The sequence below is a fragment of the Cylas formicarius genome, unplaced genomic scaffold (assembly GCF_029955315.1).
Source record: "Cylas formicarius isolate icCylForm1 unplaced genomic scaffold, icCylForm1.1 PGA_scaffold_5__7_contigs__length_24384050, whole genome shotgun sequence".
Lineage (NCBI taxonomy): Eukaryota > Metazoa > Arthropoda > Insecta > Coleoptera > Brentidae > Cylas > Cylas formicarius.
In genome coordinates, this window is record NW_026844341.1 from 9,427,945 (window position 1) to 9,449,579 (window position 21,635).

Sequence of the window (21,635 nt, forward strand, 5' to 3'; positions counted from 1 at the left end):
CTCTGTTGCATTGTAATACCGAACATACCGGCGGCCTTTGAAAACCCAAGTTTTCAAACACAAATTTTGTTTGTTACACACACACACACCTTTACACTTTAGGTCTCTATCGGAAGAAGACACACTTTTTGCACCTCACGCGTTGTAGTACCAGTAACGGTCTTGATGGAAACTACTCGAGTTATGTCGTCTTTGCCAGGATGAAGATCAATATAATTCTTCCTATTTTCCAATATAACGGGGGAAGATTATTATCAACAATCTGGATAGTTGACTTGCATTTTGATCTGGTTTAGAAGATAGTCACGAGACCAATTATTCCAAAATAGTTGAAGTATTTTCTGAAGGTTCTCAAACTGGTTCAACCGATTTGAAGGCAATCCACTTAAGTCATGCTGAAGTAAGGAAACAAAGGTTGACCCATCAGGAAACGACCCGGGGTTAGAACGGAAAGGTCAGAAGGATCTTCGGATAATAGTGTTATGAGTGAAGTGTTTAGTGCTGCTTCGACTTGAGCAAACAACGTAGAAAGTTCTTCAAACGTAAGCACAGTTTTTGTCATAACCCGCAATAAACGATATTTCGCTTGTTTAACGGCATTTTTCCACAAACCCCCACGATGAGGAGAAAATTAGATACATCACGATCCTCTACAAACTCAGGAATTTTTTGTACAATTTGTTTAAGTTCGTTATTGACACCAATGAAATTTGTGCCACGATTGGCTATCAGGACAACCAACAACTTCCTTAGTCGTAAAACATAAAAATGCAGAGATATGCCTTAATGATGGCCCTGTTTCGCAGTTTTCCGTCCTTAATTTGGAAGGGACCAGCAAAATCAACACCGCCTATCTGAAATGGTCGGTTTTGTGTTACACGATTTGAGGATAACTCACCCATTTGGTATCTAATGTTAATTGGGTTAATTTAGAAACATGTCAAGCAAGACTTGAGGATGCTACGAATAACTCTGCGCCCATGTATTATCCAATATTTTTCGCGTAATGTTTGTTAACAAGGAAAGAATACCCGAAAGCAAATAGTGGCGATATTCATTTAATACAACTAATCTAGTTAGTGGGTGGTTTGGAGATAATAGTACGGGATGTTTTTGATTAAAAATGAGCTTTGATTCTTTTAATCGACCACCAACTCGCAGTAAGCCGCAAGAATTGATGAAAGGTTTCAATGATAATAATTTTGATTTTTTTGATAAGGGTTTATTACTTTTTATATCGACAAGTTCTTCGGAAAACATTTCCGCTGGTGCTAGTCTCTAAGTAACACTGATCGACCTGATTTTTCAACGCCTGTATTTCCAAAATTTCCGTTTTCGAAAAATCTCAGAACTTTTTGCGGGTGTAATTGTTAAAACTGTTTTAGTATTCCTTTTTTCGGGAATATCCGATTTCTTAATTTTTGCTTAAGGCCATGATTTTTTATCATTCGAAAGCCACTCGGGACCGAACCACCAAAGTTTGAGATTGATCAACTCTGACGGCCTGACACCTCTAGAGACAACGTCAGCGGGATTTTGGTTTATAGGAACATGAGTCTTGAAATGTTCGTTATGCTTTAAATGTCAGCAACTCGATTCGCTACGAATATTTTAAAGGAACTTAGAAATAAAGATAGCCATTTGTAACCTAAGAGCCTCCTGAACCTTTTCGCAAAGTTGTGCTGCTAGAAGAGCTGCGCATAATTCTAACCTTCGGATGGAAAGTGTTTAAAGAGAAACTAGGCGCGATTTTCCGCACAACAGTCTTGTGGTGCATTGCCGTTTTCGTTTAATGATTTTAAGTAAATGCAAGCTCCCTCCATATGCAATTTGAGACGCATCAGAAAAGCAATGCATTTCGATAAGCATTGGAGTGGTAATAATACATGTCGGTTAATGTTTAAGTTATTGATAGATTGTATTTCGTCTGAAAAGCTTTGCCATTCCTTAAGAATGCCGGGAGAAACTGGATCGTGCCAATCTTGTTTACATTGTCAAAGTCTCTGAAGCAATATTTTAATGCTAATAATTATTGGTGACATTAGAGCTAACGGATTAAATATGCTTGAAAGAATGTATCGCTTAGTGATTTTTTGGGATTGTGTGAAATTACTGACATCGTATTTCAAAACATCCAAATTTGCATGCCATACCAAACATAAAGTCTTTTTTATTTCTTTTTCATGAACATAACATTTGTCTATACTATCAAAGTTTTCTTTTTAAATTACTTAAACCACGTTTGAGGTCCGTTTCCTCAGAAAAAGCCATATTGACTTAATATTTCATTGATTTCAGTTTTTAATTTGGATGCCAGTTCTACGCCAGTAAAAATCTCGCATAATTACGTCTGATGAATCGGGATAATTTTTACGATTTTCGATAGCAGCTTGTTGTAAAGCTCCGGTAGCAAAAAATGAAGCTGGACCAGTGCCGTACGTCACTGTCGTCAAAACGTAATGAGAAATTGGAGATTCTGGATTTTCGCGCCACACTATACGTTGTAAATCACGCTGATGCCCGGATATTTTAACTTGACGATACATTTTCGCCACGTCAGCTGTTATTACAACGTTGTGCTTTCGAAATCTAAGTAGTATTGAAAATAAGTGGTCCTGTGTACACGCACCGATCTGTCAAAAACTACCCTTAATGCTGTTGTAATGCTAGAATTATTAATTACATGGAGTAATTAATGCGAAAAATAATAAAATGCTTCACTTTCATTAACGGAAATTTTTTGCATGTGTCCAAGTGATCCATATTCCCTCATAATATGTAGATAATGACTTTTAAATTCAGGATTTGGTTTAAACTTTCTTTCAATAGAATGTAACATTTTCAAAGCGGCATCAAGAGAGTTGCGATTTTGCCTGCTGTTTCTCGGAGAGGTAATGTTCCAATGAAGCGTCTTGCCTTGTCGCGTTTGACACCAAATACTTTTTTCGCAAAGAGTTTCTTTCTCGATGTTAATGTTAATGACAAACAGTCTTTTTTGCATTAAAACTCTAATTTAAAGGACCGGAAACGATAAAACCAAATACGGTGTTCTGAAGAGATGGTATATTTTCCCCTAAATTTATTCGCTGTGGACATAAAAACGGTCAATTTGTTGAGATGTGTTAAAGTGTTTATCCGCAAGCTTAATATGCTTTGAAATATTTAACTTGACTTTGTCAAAATTAACAGTTTGCAATTTTTCAGTTATTTTATCGAGAATTAAAAACTTTAGTTCATTTTCAAAATTGTTTTCACTCGATTTTACCTTAGCACGCGTTTGATTTGCTATACTGCTTAAGAACGCAGAATACATCTACAACCGGTATATTGATTTTAGTGCAAGAAAAATTTAATTTCTTTATCAAATTTTGCGTCACGTAATTTGCATGTGATCCGCTATCAAGTAGCGCGCGACAGGGTTGCCAATTTCCATCGCGATCTTGAATTAAAAGTGTCACTGTCGATAAGAGAATTTCTTCAGGTTCATTTTTAATGTTGTGGTTAACTATTGACCCTACCAATTTTGGCGTGTTTTCAGATGAAGTTGATTTTAAATTTTCAACAGAATTTTTTTCCGATTTTTCAGATTTAGTATCTACATGAAGCATCGTGTTGTGTTTTTTCGAATAGACTTTACATCCCTGAAAAGCGCAATCTGTAGTGGTATGATTTGAACTCAAGTAGTTCGAGTAATTTGAGATAATCGCGATAACGCTAAGAATTTTTCGCACAGACGAATCTTTACAAAACAGGCACTTAAAGTGTTTTGATTGCGTTGTTGAATATGATTGTTATGATTGAATATGATTTTTGTTTCTCTCCCCAGAATTGAAACTTTGTTTTGTTTGATCAGATGTTTTTTGGAATTTGTTTTCAACCTTTACGTTAAGTTCAGTGGTTTCCAAAAGTTTGCATCGATCGTTTAAAAATTGCAAAACTCTTCCCAGGTGGGACTTGTCAACCTTTTGTTAATGATGAGTTTCTCCCAAAGATTGGGTGTTCTCGGATCAACCTTGCTGGTTATTAAATAGATTAATAACGTATCCCAATGCTTTTAATAACTCTAAAGCCCGGTACCGTCTATGAAATTCATCGACAAGCTTTCTGTTGCGTTGTAATACCGATCAAAGACGTTTCAACCTACGTTCAACTGTTAATTGCGATTTATTCAGGTTTTGAAACTAGGTTTGAGAACGTTTTGACTATGGTAATGCCACTGTGGATAATTGACCCATGTGATGCCACAGAAGAAACGAATATCATAATATACGAAGAACTGATTGAATAAAGTACAAGGAAGAAATTAAAATCCAGTTTAAGAGCGGATATCAGCAATTCTGGCTGCAAAAAATATACCCATAACTTATCCCGGAATCTAGCGGAAGAATTGATAATTTCCTTTAAATCGTCATATCTGGTGGATCCAAGGTTTAGAGCTGTTACTAATATCCTAACGAAAAAAGAAACGAACTCGACATAATCAGCCAAGGAGAGTTAAAATTAAGCCTTACAAAATTGACACCAAACGTTGATAACTTATTATTAATCATCAGGTTCATCCATTCCACTAAAAACATTTACTTATTGCTTAGTTTATTTTAGGTTACGTATACTTATTTACTTACGTATACGTTTACTTTAAGTTGTTAATACTAAACTTCGCTTCAGTTAGTAATTTACAAAAAATCGATGTCATGTAAGTAGGGGGCATATTCAAAACCGAGTAACATGTCATCTTAATTGACCGTTTTGAGCGGTCCAAAGAAAACCGTGGAAAATATTTTCAGATTTCCATTCGCCAGGGAGCGTAACTGCCATCTTAATCTTTTAAAATGATTGCTCTGTGAAATCCACGTAGTACATATACTAAAAATATATAAAAAATAAATATAAACACAAGAAATATATAAATATAAAACTTCGTTTCTACATTCTAATTATATTTCTAAATTATCAATTTTAATGCATCAATTTAGGCTCGAATCATACATCTGTAAAAGCACTGTACCTTACTCGCAAGTTTGGGTGCAGTCGATTGTTGTGACTGTAACTTTTGTCAGTTGGCCAACTTTTTGAGTCTAAATTTTTAATACCAAGTTCATAAAAATGTTTGTGAATACCTTAGGAAACATGAAATTTTGTAAAAATTAATAATATATACATATTCTTTACAAAATCTTCTAGTAAGTGTCAGTATTACACTAATTTCGTTGTCACATTTTTTTGTGATAATAAGCGAACCCGTTGTTTCCGGCGATTTTATTTAACATTTTTTATATACTTAGTGCTAGATCAAGGATAAAAAATATGACAAGCGACAAATGGTTTTCCGCCGTTAACCGATAATCGTGTAAACTATTAACCCGACTTACAGCGCTATTGATTGGAGTTTATGAACTATTCACAGCCCCCAAAAGGCGAGCATCTCATCTCGTCTTATCGATTAGACTTCAAACTTCCGATCTATTAACCGACTTACTCAGTTATGCATATTAATTTAAATTCTATCGAAGTTTCCGAAACTATTCAGTGACCAGGAGTTACCAAAAGAAAGATTTTTCTGCGTTTTTCCTAACAGTTGCTAATAATGTATTCAATTGATTAATAGTGTAAACTTATGAATCTTCCTTCGTTAATGGCTGTTGTTAAAATCCGGAAAAAATCTCACTCACTCACGACTCTAAAATTTCTCGATTCTACGGACAAACGATATTCTGGTTAGTTTCGATGTAGAGTTCCCTTTTACTAAAGTCCCTATTCCTGAAATTCTCAACGTCATTTCAGATTTATTCGAATATGGGAATCTAGAATGAAACATTTTCGTCTTAATTGAAAAATACTTGTCTGGAATATTTGTCTTGTAACTGTCAAATTTATGAACAAATCTGAAATTTTCAGCGGTCATCGCAAATATATTTATGGAAGCTTATGGGAAGAAAGCTCTAGACACATTCGATTACAGAAAACCTATTCACACAGACTTGACACCTCAAAACAAATGTATTTATTTTTTTGGGAATGACGGTGTGCCAATTTAGCACTTCAAAATAATTGTATCTGACGCTGGTGCTTCATATCACTGAGAGTAAGTTAGCGTCTTCAAGTTCGCGTGAGGCGCTTGTCAATTATAATAAAATATTGATAAAATTGAACTGATGTGTCCAATAAAATGCAATAATTTCTTTAAATTTGGGTATAATTGATACTTCATCTCAAATAATTTCGCAGTGGCGAAATTTTGTTTCAATTTTATGGTCACCTTAAAAAAAGTATTGCCTTAATGTTAGCAAAGCTGAGCTTTTCGTAAAAAATATTTTGTTATAGCTCCGGATATCATAGTTTCTGGTGAACTTTTTGATGTACTGAAACAAACTGAATGAACGACTCCGTGTACAAAATGAAATAGAGAAGATACTATAATTAAGCAATATGTATGTAATCTTTGGAGTAAATGGAAACAACATCTGTAAAGAAAAAAAATGCTAACTGGTTTAATTATCGCTTTTTACAAAGCTTCTGGATTCCTCCTGCGTCGGTTTTTGCTTAGTCGAAATTGCTGACGTTTCGCCAATCATCCGGTTGGCTTCTTCAGAGCTTGACTGAAACTGGCTCGTATGTTACTCTGTACCTGGTTATATATTGCTTGAGGGCGGGGGGGGGGGGGGCTAATGAGGAGTATAAAACCTTCTCGGATGACTGATTCCCAAATTGGTGACACGTAGTCGCGATTAAGATTGTTAGGTTGTTTATGGATTTCTATAGACTTTCGGATTTTCCGTTGGTAGAAGAACTGATTATAAAATAAAATTTTATGCCCGGTTTCATGAGTGTGTTTCATCAATGTGTGTTATTTGATCCTAGTTGATATTTTTCGTCCGGTCTCTCCAACGAAAAAATACAAGAAAGACACAAATGAGGATCATCTAAATTTCATGTTCATTTCTTCTGATCATGTGATCATGTGATGTAAGTATGCGGTTAAGCCTATCAAATGCTTTAGTAAAATGGATTGATACTAAAACACATAATCAAGAGGTGTGCAAATCCAAGCACTCTCGCAACTACGATTAGTCGCATTAAGACAGACAAAATACTTCCTTACATCATTGAGGCACCCTTAGACTACCTCAAATTAGGTCATAGATAACCAAAATCTCCCGAAAACTTCTAGTTTGGCACCGCCATTGTTCGATGGAAATTGTAAATAGTTACCTCTCACAGAGCCGAAAGTTAGATCTCTGCTTTCGGGCATGAATAAAATATCATTTCGAGAGTTTTGATCTCGCAAAAAGAGCCCCGCGCATTTTACGTTTAAAGCTGCCGAGGTAATATTACGAAACTTCCGTGGAGTACCTAGTTGGAGTGATACGACAAAATATAAAAATTTTTTGTGGACTTTTCATTTTTATTAGACCTTTTTGAAGCGAATGAATTTTTGTAAATGTTTTACTACACAGTAGGGTTTATAAAGATCGAAATTTTATTGGTCGACTTTGCATTCGCATTTCCTGTATACTTATCTATATTTATAGTGCCCCCACCTATACTCAACATAATATACAGACGTTAGAATTTACAGGGTATGTATAAGTATTCTAATCATTTTCCTGGATGATCATTAGAAACGAATATACCAGAAATTGTAATAGACCAATTAATCAAATCAGAAAGGAAAAGGAACAGGAAATCAAAGTATTTATAATACAATAGAAAATAGAAATAAAAAAGAATAAATTTGAGTGTCTTAAGAATCTTGGACTGTACATATTTATACAACCCAATAGTTGGGGACGATTTTCTGAAGTAAATTAGGTTTTGATAGAATTTGAACATAAAATAAGGAATTTTCGATGTTTTTTGTTCTGTTTATGCATCTAAAATACTGTTTTCCATACCGAAACACGCGTATTCCATGTTTAACCTGTCAAAAAGAGTCACCAGATTTAGGATTGTGGCAATTTCTAGAACCTCACTTAATAAACCCAAATTTTTTCCATATGTTTCCCAAACCGTAACTCGGAGCCTACTATTTTTGAGCCTAGAAAAGGTTATTTGAAAGCACGTATGAGTATTAATTTTCAATTGGTTTTATTTCACAGCAATTTGATTGCAGTTCCCAACAATCAGTTTTAATCACACCCACAGGCTAACGTAATACCATTTACAAATCTTCTGCGATTAAATGTACGGTTTCATGTATGTGTTCTGTAACCGCTGATGAGCTTATTCGTTGTTTCTTGTTCCTTTAGCCTAGGATATTTTTCGTCCTGTTTCTAAAATGTATTCTTTGCCGCATATGAATGGAATACTGTAAACTCTAGATGTAAGGAAAAAGAAGTCTAAATGTAAGGAAGGGCAGTGGCAAGTGTTGGACTCATTGTCTTTGGAAGATTGTGGTGAAAAGTATTTTGTGACTGAACGCTTAATATATCCAATGTGGAAATTATTAGAGCAGAACAGTTGTAAGGTGTTTAGCTCTTGGTTGAGTGATTCTGGTTAAGATAGTTTTACAACTCTTTCAACAAGAGAGTTGATGTGACCTTTTAGAATATCGACCTCTGTGCGTATGTTTTCTGTATATTGAATGACCCACTGTTAGATTTTCTATCAATTTTTAGTGTCGAATTCAATGGTAATTCGATTTATCAACAACCGATGTAACGATTTATTGAAAAATTAATATAATTGTTTGTTGGTTTATGTAATTGTTACCTTGTTACCATTGTTAAAATACCACATTTTAATTTTTACTTAAATTGGAATAAAACACCTCATTGACCAAAAATGATTCACAATAAAATGAATAACATTATTATTATGATGTAAGATCAATTTTTCGAAAATTTATGTGCGTTCAACTCCTAGAAATATTAAAGCTGATTATTTGCTTACTGGACTTTATGTATTGGTACCAAATATTTGCAAACATTAAGGTAAGCTATGGAATGGCATGAAATAAAACTTCAAAACAATAATTAACATATCTATATTAATTTGCTTAATTTAAATTACAAATCTTGACTTCACGTGACTACTTTTCGTCTTCTATGCTTCCCTCTCCCGTTCCCAAGCCTTTCGTTCTGTGATAAATTATATAGAGTCCAATATAAAATAAAAATAAAAAATACGCCTCGTTAAAATTCCAGTCTTTGTCGTTTCAGATGCTCAAGCAACGATAGCCGGACCTGCTGAGATTTACGTCAAGAAGGGCAGTACCATATCCTTAACCTGCACGGTCAATGTTCATTCCACGCCGCCATCATCGGTGCTGTGGTACCACGGCCAATCGGTGGTAGACTTCGACTCACCCCGTGGAGGTATCAGTTTAGAAACGGAAAAGACGGAAGCCGGAACTACGAGCAAACTCCTGATAACGAAGGCTCTGCTATCGGATACCGGAAATTACACTTGCATGCCGTCCAATGCCAGTCCGGCTTCTGCGGTCGTTCACGTGCTTAATGGTACGTGGCCGATTGAACGTTTTTCAAAAAAAAAAGGCGCAAATTTACTTTTAAAGGTATTTTCTTGTATTAGGAAGTCAACTGAAAAGGAGCAAGTGCAGAGGGGTAAAAAACTGTATTTTTCGAGATACAACATTTTGGTTAGTTTTGGTTAGTTTTAACCTCCTGCCATCACTAGCATTTTCAACCTCATCGTATATAACATTGTTCTTTCCAACGATTTAGTTTGCCGCCGGTGGTGTTGCTAAATTTACAGTTTGAATTCACCCGCTTTCATAGCTTCAAGTAAACACTACATTCAGGGGTCTAGTCTGACTGGTACAAAATAAATTAATGCTCGGAAAGTACAAAACTATTGCTTGAATAAAAATAAAAATTAACACAGACCTGAATGCTTCGTGGAATTGCAGGTGGTCTCGGGGAATCCAAATTAAGCACTTGATTTTCTTTAAAAAACTACATTATAGCGAGACCACATCAGTAGGAATTAGTGGCACTAGTGCAACAGGTGAAAATTCCTTTTAATCAAAATTTGGCCGTGTACAGTCTTACATATATTAAACCATAAAATTCGATAAAAAATGATTTTTTTAAAACAAATTAATATTTTATTTAACCTGGCAACATTTTCTCAAGTACATGACTTCTAAAAAATGTTCAAAAGCAAGCAATGGGCCTGGATGAAATCTCGCCATTAATGTTTAAACTCCACAGTCCATATCATTAATTGTTGTAGATCAACTATTATCAAATTTCAATTGAGAAACAACTTCCGAGCAATTCCAACCCTACATCGCGTTAGGAGTATATTACCAGCTTTATGTAAAATATTTGACATATTGACATTTATATAACCATATTTCATCGATAAATTGATTATATCAAAAACTCAATGCGGTTTTCGAAAGAATTTTCAGACATATAAATCAGACTGACGACATTCTGTTAGATTATTCAAAGGCATTGGATGCTATAAAACATTCACATCTAAATTAAAGTATTATTATGGCATTGATAATCGAGCTTCTCTTCTTGTAAGTTCCTATTTAGACGGCAGGCTGCATAATTTATCTTATCCCACAAGGTTCCATCTTAGGACTCTTACTCTTTCTCGTTTATACGTCCAATATTCTTAAGTCACTGCGATGCTGTAAAATACAGGCATTCGTTGGTGAAACTCAAATTTGTTTATTTTTTATACAAATATTAAGCGATCTTCCTAAAAAGCACAACTTGAAACTAAATCCTGACAAAACTGGATTTAGGATTTTTGGGAGCAAGATAAAGTGGATTTTCTTAAAAGCAATATTGGAATCTCTATATGCAGTATTAAAATTGTTTTAATTGATGGGACAAAAACTAGTAATCGATAGGAATTTTATGTTTAACCAACACCCAAAAATTATATTCCAAAGAACTTTGTTGTCTCTAAAAGCACCTCACAGCAAATAAAATATTTTAATTTGTTTGGAAAAATGTGATGACAATATATTCCGGGATATCATCCGACTGGAATCCTGCAGACATTTCGCCAAACTCGAATTATTTTCGAACAAATATTTAAGCAAAACAGTTAAAATGGACTTAACGCATTGAAAAATTTTTTGACATTGACAAGAGAAAATAATCTAACATGACCTGGCACTCTCTAATGCTGTATTCACACACAACCTTACAATAATAATTATTAATTTATTTAATTTTTTGTCTTGAAAAACCTGACAAATGAAATGTTTTCAAAATTGGTATGCGCATAGAATGTGCATGACCTCTTACTATTTAAAAAAAATATTTGAAATGGCACCGTGATTTCATTTTGACATTTTGCGATATTGTTTTTATGTCAAAAATTAGACATTTTAATGCCAAATTTTATGGTGCTACATGCAAGGGTACAAAAAATAAAAGAGCGCTTCCATTATTTATATCCAAAAATGCATTTTAATAAATTTGGATTCATTACAAATAGCTTATCCTAGGCGGTCAACCGTAAAATCCGCGATTGCGGTTGGTTACGTTGCCAATCTGAAAAGAAAATTCTGGAAAAATCTTTATCTACCAACCCAGTTGTTGAGGTTCGGGCACAGAGCGTGGTCCGTCGAAACAGGTGGATGAGCAAGCAATTCGAAATTTAATTCGTGAATTTCAGCTGACGCGACGAAACATTTTTTTTTGCCTAACATCCTTACTTAATACAAACAAATTTACTTTAGGGCTGACCTTGAATCGAAATTCCCATTATACGGCTTGAGTATACCGAATTTTGCACTATCTGTAATCTCCAAGAAAATGAAACCCTATTCAACGTACTATTTACATGTTCTCTTTATAACGAACTAGACTGTTTCCAATAATGAATAATAGTTTTTATGGCTTCTTATCAGTAAAAATAATAATCTTTCCATATACAATAAATAATAACAATAATAATAATAACAGGCTTTGGAGACCCAAAATGTTCGTTCTATTACTTATGTTGTAGAACCATATTTAGAGCTGTACCAGTGGATATTTTAGCTCCAAATGAATTTTGGCTCGCAGAGAAATAGTATTTCTCACTAAAGCCTTTTATCAAATGAAAAATAAACTAAATATAAGTTTATAATAGGGATTACCTTCGACATTTCCATCCTGAGAGAAGCTTAGCATAGCGTAACCAAGATGGGAGTACCCTAGTATGACCCTACTGCAACAGACAGCTGACTTGCTGACTTTTCGCGGAATTTTGTCTTTGACGGATAGAAGATGAGAGATTTTTGGTCAAGTGGAAATCTGGTTCTGATGTTATATTTCTTAATAACTTTTGGTATGTGGTGGTCAGTGATGCTTTGAATGTAAGAAATGACAACAATGGCAAGTGTGAAGTTGCTTTCGGACACATTGTCTTTGGAATGTTGCGATGAAGTGTATTTTGTGATGGAACGCGACAGTGGTAAGTGTGGGGTGCAATCAGATTCATTTTTTCCGGGAGGAGCAGCAAGTTAGCAGCAGTTAGCAGCACTTTGCGATGGAACGGTTAATATCTCGATTGTGGAAATTATTAGAGGGAAAAGCAGATGTAAGGTGTTTTAATTCTGGAATCAGTGACTCGAGCTGATTTAGTTTTATGACTCTGTAAACAAGTGATTTGATAACCGATGATTTTTGGGCTGTATGGTGATATGACAATGCATTAAGTTATCGGTCCATATGAGTAGGTTTTCTGATGACCCAATGTTTGGTGTGTTTTTCTATTGATAAGAATATCTAAGAATGGGAGATTATTATTAGTGTCTAATTCAATGGTTGGAGTGTACAGAGTTTAAATGACTAAAAGAATCTAGTAGAGATGCTTCGGTATGGGGCCAAATATAAAAAAATCATCAACGTAGCATAAGAAAAGTATGTTCCAAAATATTCTTAAATTAAGGTGAGAAGGTTTTTTAGTGCATCTTAATAAGTGTTGAGGGTTTCAGGAATAGTAAAGATGGATTCTAGTCGAAAAGTCGAAACTAACCACAATATCTTTTTTCAAGGAGTGATTTTTTCATGTTGGAAAGTTGGTGCCATGATACATTTACCACAGTGTTTGGAAGTTGAGAAGAGTTTGATTGTGTCACTAGTGTTGACGTTAAATTTAAAAATTTTTGCATGTGATTCTGAGTAGAAGATAAAGGAAGAATTTCAGCTTTGTCATGAATCATGTTTGAAAGGGTATCGACAGAAGGCTTATTGATTTCGCATATTTGCAAATAGCAAAACTAGATTTACGAAGAATTTTATAAGCGGATAAGATTTTGCCATAGTTTTGCCATATTTTGAGAAAATTACGGATAAGGTTATTGTCTCTACGACGTAACATAAAAGTCAGTGTACAGAGTAATCTTACCAGTTTCAGTCGGTGATTTTCTAACTTCTTTTGCGCTTGATGTCCTATCCCTCCTAGGATCCTAGGATATTTCTAAATAGTATTACAGTAGCATGCGGAAAAATTACAGAATTGAACTAACCAAAACTAATCTCAGTTGAAAGTTCACATTTTGTAGGACCACGTTTTTTGTTTTTGATTCATTTGAGTGCAGTTTATATGATGTAAATCATTAGTAAAACATAAACTAAATATTGTCCACGATTCGAACTATAGACAGAGGATAAACGCGTAGTAGTGACTTCTATATGTAGCCTGCCGGCGAAAACACTTTCCAATAGACATCCGAAGTTTCAACCGATACAACTTCGTCTTTTCAACTTCGCGCCTAACATTAAGTGCCGCTCCTACATACTTCCATCATTTCGCGGAAGTTTCTCAAAAGAAAACTTCCGGTTTCGGTAAACTTTGTTATACACGTTCGGCGGAAAGTTTGCGTTACAGATTTGACTCCGTGTTAATCTTTCCTACACACACATATATTATCGGACTAAGAAAACGCGTAGTCGAGATTTAACTTTTTAAGCGGCATTTGGCCCAAGAACCGCGCCTACAAAGCTTATTTTCTGGTTTAAGCGGACGGTGTCTTACATGTTGTTTGTGTTGGTTGTGGTGTGTAGGTGAGGCTTTTCGAAATTATAGTTTGCTGAAGAACTCTGGCTACTTTGAACTTTCTTGCTAGCTACTAGGGAGGCTTATTTTCGACGGATAATATACTGTTACAGCTTGGCCTATTAATTTTGGAACACCTTGTATATGCAACTAAAAATCAATTCTCCTCGAAGAACGCCACGCAACAACATGGGACAACACGTTCATTTTTCCAGAATGTATAATTTTCTGTGGTGACGGCGTAAGATGAATATTTCGTTTATATCGGCAATACATCTAGCTGATATCCCGTTACTTTAACGCCTCCCACACATTCTCATTCTTCCTGTATATAAATTGGTTTATTTAGTGAGCCGTATAAGATTTTGCGTCGTTTGTTATCACCCCTTCTCTTTTACTGTCGCTTTCTGACCGCATTGTCTATACAGTATTTAAGAATAGTGAAAGGGAGAGGCGCTAAGTTTCTTTTATTTATGCATTTGATTTTCTTGAACGGTGATTATTCTTACACCGCTTTACACGGGTTCTAAGTAGGTCGCGTGGCGTTTCGAGTTTTATCTCAGACGATCGACGCTTCATTTTCTTTTGTCTGAGGAATCGCGTTTTATCCATTTACTAATTTATCGATCAATCCAGCAAACATTTATTTTCGCTGTAGATAATATGACGGTACTTGTTAACAACAGGACACCTAAGGCGGTACCGAAGAGAGCAAGAGAAAATCTTTATCTTAATGAACTATAAAAAATTTGGCAAAATAAAAATATAGTTTTTGGAAAAATTAACTGATGGGATAGTTCGACATTGTTCGATAGGTTTATTGTCATACTAGGGTCACTTGAAAAGTTTCCGAACCAACAATGGTACCAGGCATTTTCCTATTTTTTTCCTACTCCTTGCAACTCTATACACTTCTCCCAGCGATGCAAGTCCAAATAGCACCCAGCGTTGCTTTCCACAAAATAACTATTCATGAAGGTGACAAAAATTGTTGTCCTCCGAGCACAGTTTTCAGATGTGGAAATAAAAAGAAGTCAACTGGGGTTATATCCGGTTAGTAACGCGGATGGCCAAGCAGATCAAATCATGATTCGTGTATTTTCGCCATGGCAACCGCTGAGGTATGAGACGGCGTCTTGGTGGAACAGGATTGTTTTTGCAAATGTGGCCATTTTTCTACAACTTCTGCCCTCAGCATATCAACTAATGATGCCTATCATGATCCTGAAGGTAATCGATTGAGATGTCTCCTGGGCTATCCTAAAAAACAGTCGGCATCACTTTCCTAGACTAAAAAACAATTTTTGATTTTTTCGGAGTTGGTTCCCCCTTCGCAATCCACTATTTTGAATAAATTTTTGATTCGGGCGCATAATGGTGTATCCAAGTTTCATCTATTTTTTTATTAATTAAATTTTGATTAATTTCATTGAATTAGTATGTGCTGAACACGTTCTTCAGATATTTAAATAAGCTCTGCTATCTCTCTCACTTTAATTCGACGGTCGTTTTACACCATTTGATGAACTTTAGTAATATTATCGTCAGTAGTTACAAGTTATGGACGTCCCGAACATTCATCATCTCATAAGCTTTGACGGTCACATTGAAATTCAGCTGCCAAAAATTTCACTGTGGTAAATGACGGTGCAGAGTCCCCATACACAGAGTCCAACTCAACTTTAATTTGCGTAGGGGCATTGCCTTTCAAAAACAAATATTTTGTAACAGCTCTATACTCAATTTCTGCCATTTTCACGAAACACTCAGACACTCAAACTACGCTCAACTATAAACCACGCGTCTAATATGGCTGAAACTATCAAGAGGTGCACAATTTCGATCACTAGCTTTTAGTAATTGGTGTTGTCATCTTCAGAGTGAGGTCAGAAAATTTTCAGGTGACCCTTGTATTATCGTTTAAATGAAAGTTCACAAGTGCAATGAAAACCAAATATTAAATATATAGGGCGTCCCATTAAAAAAACTTCTACCTTGATACCTCTCGGGCTTTTCGAATGCTCAGCATAATATAAAGGTATTTTGAAAATAAGTCTAGTGGGTCCCTACATATCCAAACAAAGAAACTGTACATGGTGTTCAAAAAGTAGACGGAGTAGAGTTTTCAAGATACAGGACCTGATTTTTTTGTTAAATATATGTAAGTAAACATTAACTCGATTCTGTTGAAATTGGACAATGTTATTTGGTGTATTAAGAGGCTTATTTAACCCAAATAAATGAAAATTATTTAGGGCAGTGGCCGCCACAACATAAACTGCTACAACACGAATAATTGTGACGAAAAGTCAAATTCGCATTGTTTCTATGCGAGTAAAGTAAATAATAAAATACTTATCGGATTTAAGTCAGGGAAGTGAACTGATCCACCCCTTGCAATTTCGCCAAAGGTGTTATTCAGGTGAAGGGGGACGAGTATATTAAAATGGACAACTTTTGTTGAAGAAAGTAAAGGTCCATCCACATTTTTAAAGAAAATTTCCATTATTATGAACCATTCAGTAATAGCATTGGCAAAACTGTAAACGAAGAACAAAATCTCTTAGACCTAATAGACATACAAAAGATTTCAGGATTTTGTCTCACATTACGTAAAACTGCTTCATCAAGCCTAGGCGTTTCTCTCCAAAGGTGTAAATTTCCGTCAGAAAAACCGCGACAATAGTATATTATGCAACAAGTGCGGTAAACGGCATTTGACTTACGAGTTTATTTGACACGAGCGGAGCGCAGCGGAGCGAGTTTTTAATAAACGAGTGGGTTAAAAAGTTAAAAGTTTACCGAAATTTCGCTGGGAAAATTGCGAAAAAAATTGTTTTCATGAATGATTTTTTTTTCCAAATCACTTGATAAACCAATTTTGACCGCTGCAATAAAATGCAAAAGCAGGCAAAATGCGCTAAAACGCAAACAAAACGGAATATTCAAATCTACAAAAATCCAATAAGTAAAAATAAAATTCTGCGTCTCTTGCTTCGGGGAATTCGAAAAGATGTTAAAAAAAAAACAAAATCAGTTTGTTATTAAAGCGGTATTTGATTTCCGTGTCGAGTTTTCCCGTCACCTTCGAGAATATTTAACCGACACCTTTTTCGCCCCGACGCACATTCAATATTAATACGGCAATCAACTTTTTGGGTTATCCAATAGGAAATATTAATTTAATATGGCCTTCGTGTACCATAATCGAAAAACACCCATACGATGTGGGTCTGGCTCCGATGGAATGAATCCAACTCGAAATTCGAAACAAGGATATACAGGGTTATTCACGAGTGTCCTTTTAGAGAACGCATTATAAAATCCTGAAATGTTGGTCACTTATGTCAGCGAATATGAGCTAGTTATATAAAATATTTTTGGTCATATTTTGTTGGCAGATGTACTCGTAATAATCAATTTTCGTTTTTTAAATTGAACACCCTATATATTATAACATTTTGCTTTTTCGGTTATGGCTCCCTAATAAATTGCTTCATCGTCATCAACTTATCGTCCATTTGGCCGGATATCAAAAACCATGCTACATGGACATTTTAAATAATACACCCAATATTTTATATTGCCCCTCAAATTTGCCATCTAAAAGTACTAAACTTCTTCTTCTTGATGTGCCACATCCGTTTTTTACAGAATGTTAGCAATGAGGTTGGCTATCAATACTTTATTTACCGCTGTCCTAAACAGCATATTAGTTGATATTCCAAATCACTGTCGTAGGTACATCAGCCATGATGTTCTTCCTCTTCCGAGACTCATCTTCCCTCAATCTTGCCCTCAATGATAAAATGCTGGATTTAGTATGTATGAGAGTATTTTTCTTCATTTGGTTCATGACTTCTGTGTTAGTGACCCGATCTATCCAACTTATCCTCAACATGCGCCAATAGATTTCAAAAGTTTCCAGCGTTTTTAACGTAGTCTCTGTGAGAGTCCAAGATTCTACTGCATACGGCAGGATTGAGAACACGTAACATCGGAGCATTCTCATTCTGAGCTCAGTTTTAAGTTTGTGTCCACACACCCCTTTCCTTATACGTATGAACCTTGCTCATGCTTGCTCAATTCTGCATTTGGTCTTTTTGATATTAAGTTTACGACCGTAACGAACACACTGCTTGAGCTAGGAATTTTTGAAGTCCTTTAATATTATCTGCCAGTAGAACGGAATCATCCGCATATCTTAAGTTGCTTACTATTACCCCATTTATTTTTATTCCTTCTTCGATATATTCCAAAGCTTCTTGGAATAATCTCTCCGAGTATAAATCGAAAAGCAATGGTGATAGAATGCAAACTTGTCTTACGCCTCTTTTAATTAAGATGCTTTCAATCATATTATTTCCTATTTTCACATTTGTCTTTTGATGTCAATAGAGGTCGGCAATGATTCTCAAGTCCTTGTCATGAATTCTTGTTGTTTTTAGTATTCGAATCATTTTCTCATATTCCACTATGTTAAACGCTTTCTTGAAGTCAATAAAGCACATAAATACACCGCAGTTCATATCGCGACATCTTTGAGTTAGAACTTGAATGCTGAACAGAGCCTCCTTTGTACCTAGCACTAAACTATGGTATATTTATTTTTGAGTTATAAGCAAAAAAATCAAAATATTGCAATTAATACGAATTAAAGTTATCACATTTATCATTTGGGTAAGTAGACTTTGGTCGGCCACGACGAAGTTTTTGTAAACAAATTTGTCTTTGACATAAATAAGCTTAATATTCCATTATTAGCGTGTTCAAATGTAATAATGTAATAAAAGTAATTGTTACAGTGAAATTGGAAGAAAATACATTTGCCAACAAAAATGTAATATTCATAAAAACCGTTATATACAAAACAAATGTTAAAAACTAATAAAAGGATTTAAATTGCTTCTAATTACATACAACTAGATATTATTCTTGGAATTACCTCCATTTACTCTAAGATGTCTATGGATTGACTTCATAACGTTGGAAACTGTTTAAAATAAATAAGAACTAAAAGTTCAGCTTTTCACGAAATTATATATTGTTACATGACCATTGTTTCGACAACACCGTGTCTTTATCAAATGTAATATTTATGACTGTGTCCGTGTGTGAAGGTTTATGATAAATTGTAAAATCTAATTTGTTTTGCGCTTTCGTAATATTTAAGTCTAAACAATTAATAAAGTTATCCTGTTCAATCTCGATAGTGAATTTTATACGATTACGATACGATACCCTTACACACACAATATGACTGCATTTCACTCTTTTATACACAGACTTCTTAATACGCCACTCTCATCAGAAAATTACAACAAAAAACTCAATATCATTAAATAAATTGCACTGAACAGCGGCTACAACCCGTCCATTATAGATAAAATTAGAAATAAAAAAACAAATCCAGACAACAGTAAACTCTGTTTATCCGAAACCTAATACAGAACACGAACAATTTAAAACAATTACATACATAGGAGAACCTAGTGAAAAAGTTTCACAACATTTGTTGAAATGTTGTTTAAAAATAGCTTTCAGAACTAACAACACAATAGGAAAATTTATAAAAAACAATAAAACGAAATGTCCCAAATCTCAAAAATTGGGTGTGTATAGGTTGAAATGCGGATCTTGTCCTAAAATTTATATTGGACAAACAGGTAGATCCTTCAAGAAACGTAAATAAAGAGCGTTTAAAAACAATAGTCTAGATTCTAATTATGCTACACACTTAAACACAAAAAAAAACACATTTTTGACGACAATTTTGATATTTTCCATACAGCCACAAAAAGTTGAAAATTAAATTTATTGGAAGCCATGGAGATTAACAAATTGCGACATTCAAATATATTGCTTAATGATCTTAAATTCTCACAACATTAATTAAGGTTTGATGGTCATTTTTCGGTATATATAATAGCAGGTAGTTTGTAAATATTACATTTAATAAAGACACGTGTTGTCGAAACAATCATGTAAAAATATATAATTTCGTGAAAATTTGAACTTTTAGTTCTTATTTATTTTGATAAATGGATTTTCATCAAGTAAAAGGCCTTTCAATTTCGTTTGGATCAAGTTGTTGAAGAGATTGTCTGCCACGGCGTTCCAAATCTTCTATTGTGCCAACTGGAGTTTTAAACAATCTTTCTTTAGTAGTGCCTCAAAGATAGGCATCAAACGGTGTTTCAAACATTATTGTAAGTTCGTGACTTACTCTATTTGTGCGATGAGCCGGAGCTCCATCAAGTTGATACCAACATCCGCGATGTAACACTCATGCCAAATTGTCTAAAAAATCTGTAACTGTTCTTAAAATATCCAGATATTTTTCGTGGTTCAAATTCTCGTTGTTAATACAAAAATCTGTATTATTTTCTATTGTCTTTTAAACTAAATGTATGTTGAATTCGCTTTTCGCATACAAATATTGGATTTTCTGATGACCAAAAATGATTATTCCTTCTGTTAAAAATTCCCTCCCATATTAATATATTATACAACAAGTGCGCTAAACGGCATTTGACTCACGAGTTTATTTGAGACGAACGGAGTGAGTGTTTAATAAACGAGTCACTTAAAAGTTTACCGCACATCTTGCATACTATACTTTTCTACTCCCGTCTGTAAAATACCTAATTACCCACCGATCTAGCGTGTGGGAAGCGTCACTTTACTACGTCAGTTTCGTTTCCCATGAATCCGAACCACTTCGGACATTTCCGGGATTTTACCGCGCGGCAATCGGATGTTTCTGACGGTCATGTCAGTGAATGTATTCGTATTATTTTGCGAAAATGGACCCAAAAACTAACGGTCGTAGAAAATAGTATGTTATGCAACAAGTGCATTATTGTATATTATGGCACTCGTATGAGAAGAAGCACACATCAGAGTAAACTTGGCATATGGATTTTCTCAGGTTCATATTTATCTGCAAAATACCAATTTTTATTGAAAGCAATAAAATAATTTCATATCAATCTTACCTCATTAACTAAATTTTCTTTAGTTTCCTCATCCGTCCTATCTCCATATTTTTCAAACGAAGCAAACTCGGCGAGATTTTTTTCATGGCTTACTATGGTGTAAAAGTTTTTGTTCAATACTTCGAATTCGAGGGAACACAACTTGTGATACATCAATAAAAAGGTAATAATAAGGGCTATTCAACACTGCAAAAATCCAATGAGGCGAGAGAAAAAATAAAGTTGATAATGGTTTGAGAAAAATAAAACGTCGTAAGGGATTTTTGACCTAGCAATATGGTGAAGTCTAAAAAGTTGCAATGAGAATTTATTTGCCGATTTTTTAACAAGTAACAAAATGAATTTCAATTCCAAAGCGGAACATTATTGAACAAAACGATGCGCAGCTTTGCCCTTATTTAAGTCACCCCGTATTTCTCACCGTTACCGAGGTCCTAATGATGAGAGTCGAATTTGAAACACTCGGTATACTAATATACGAATATACGGCGTTTCTTTGATCAAAAAACTAAAAACTAACCAAAACATCGTTTTCCAAATTGGGCATCGAGTACTACAGAAATCACATTGTCGTTTAACAATTTTTCACCAAAAAGCTTAAAAAATTTGTTACTGTTAAGGTTCGCTAGCTGTTTCGTCAAAGATCGCATTTTTATT

The 21,635-nt window shown here is 34.7% G+C and overlaps 1 protein-coding gene across 1 annotated transcript in view; it reads left to right on the plus strand.

Annotated features, from left to right (window-relative positions):
• LOC132701695 (hemicentin-1-like) overlaps positions 1-21,635 on the plus strand; it is a 579,646-nt gene that overhangs the window by 556,319 nt on the left and 1,692 nt on the right. Inside the window, exon 6 of the mRNA XM_060669811.1 lies at positions 9,162-9,461. Within this exon, the coding sequence (XP_060525794.1) occupies positions 9,162-9,461 (300 nt within the window). The remainder of the gene's footprint in view (positions 1-9,161; positions 9,462-21,635) is intronic.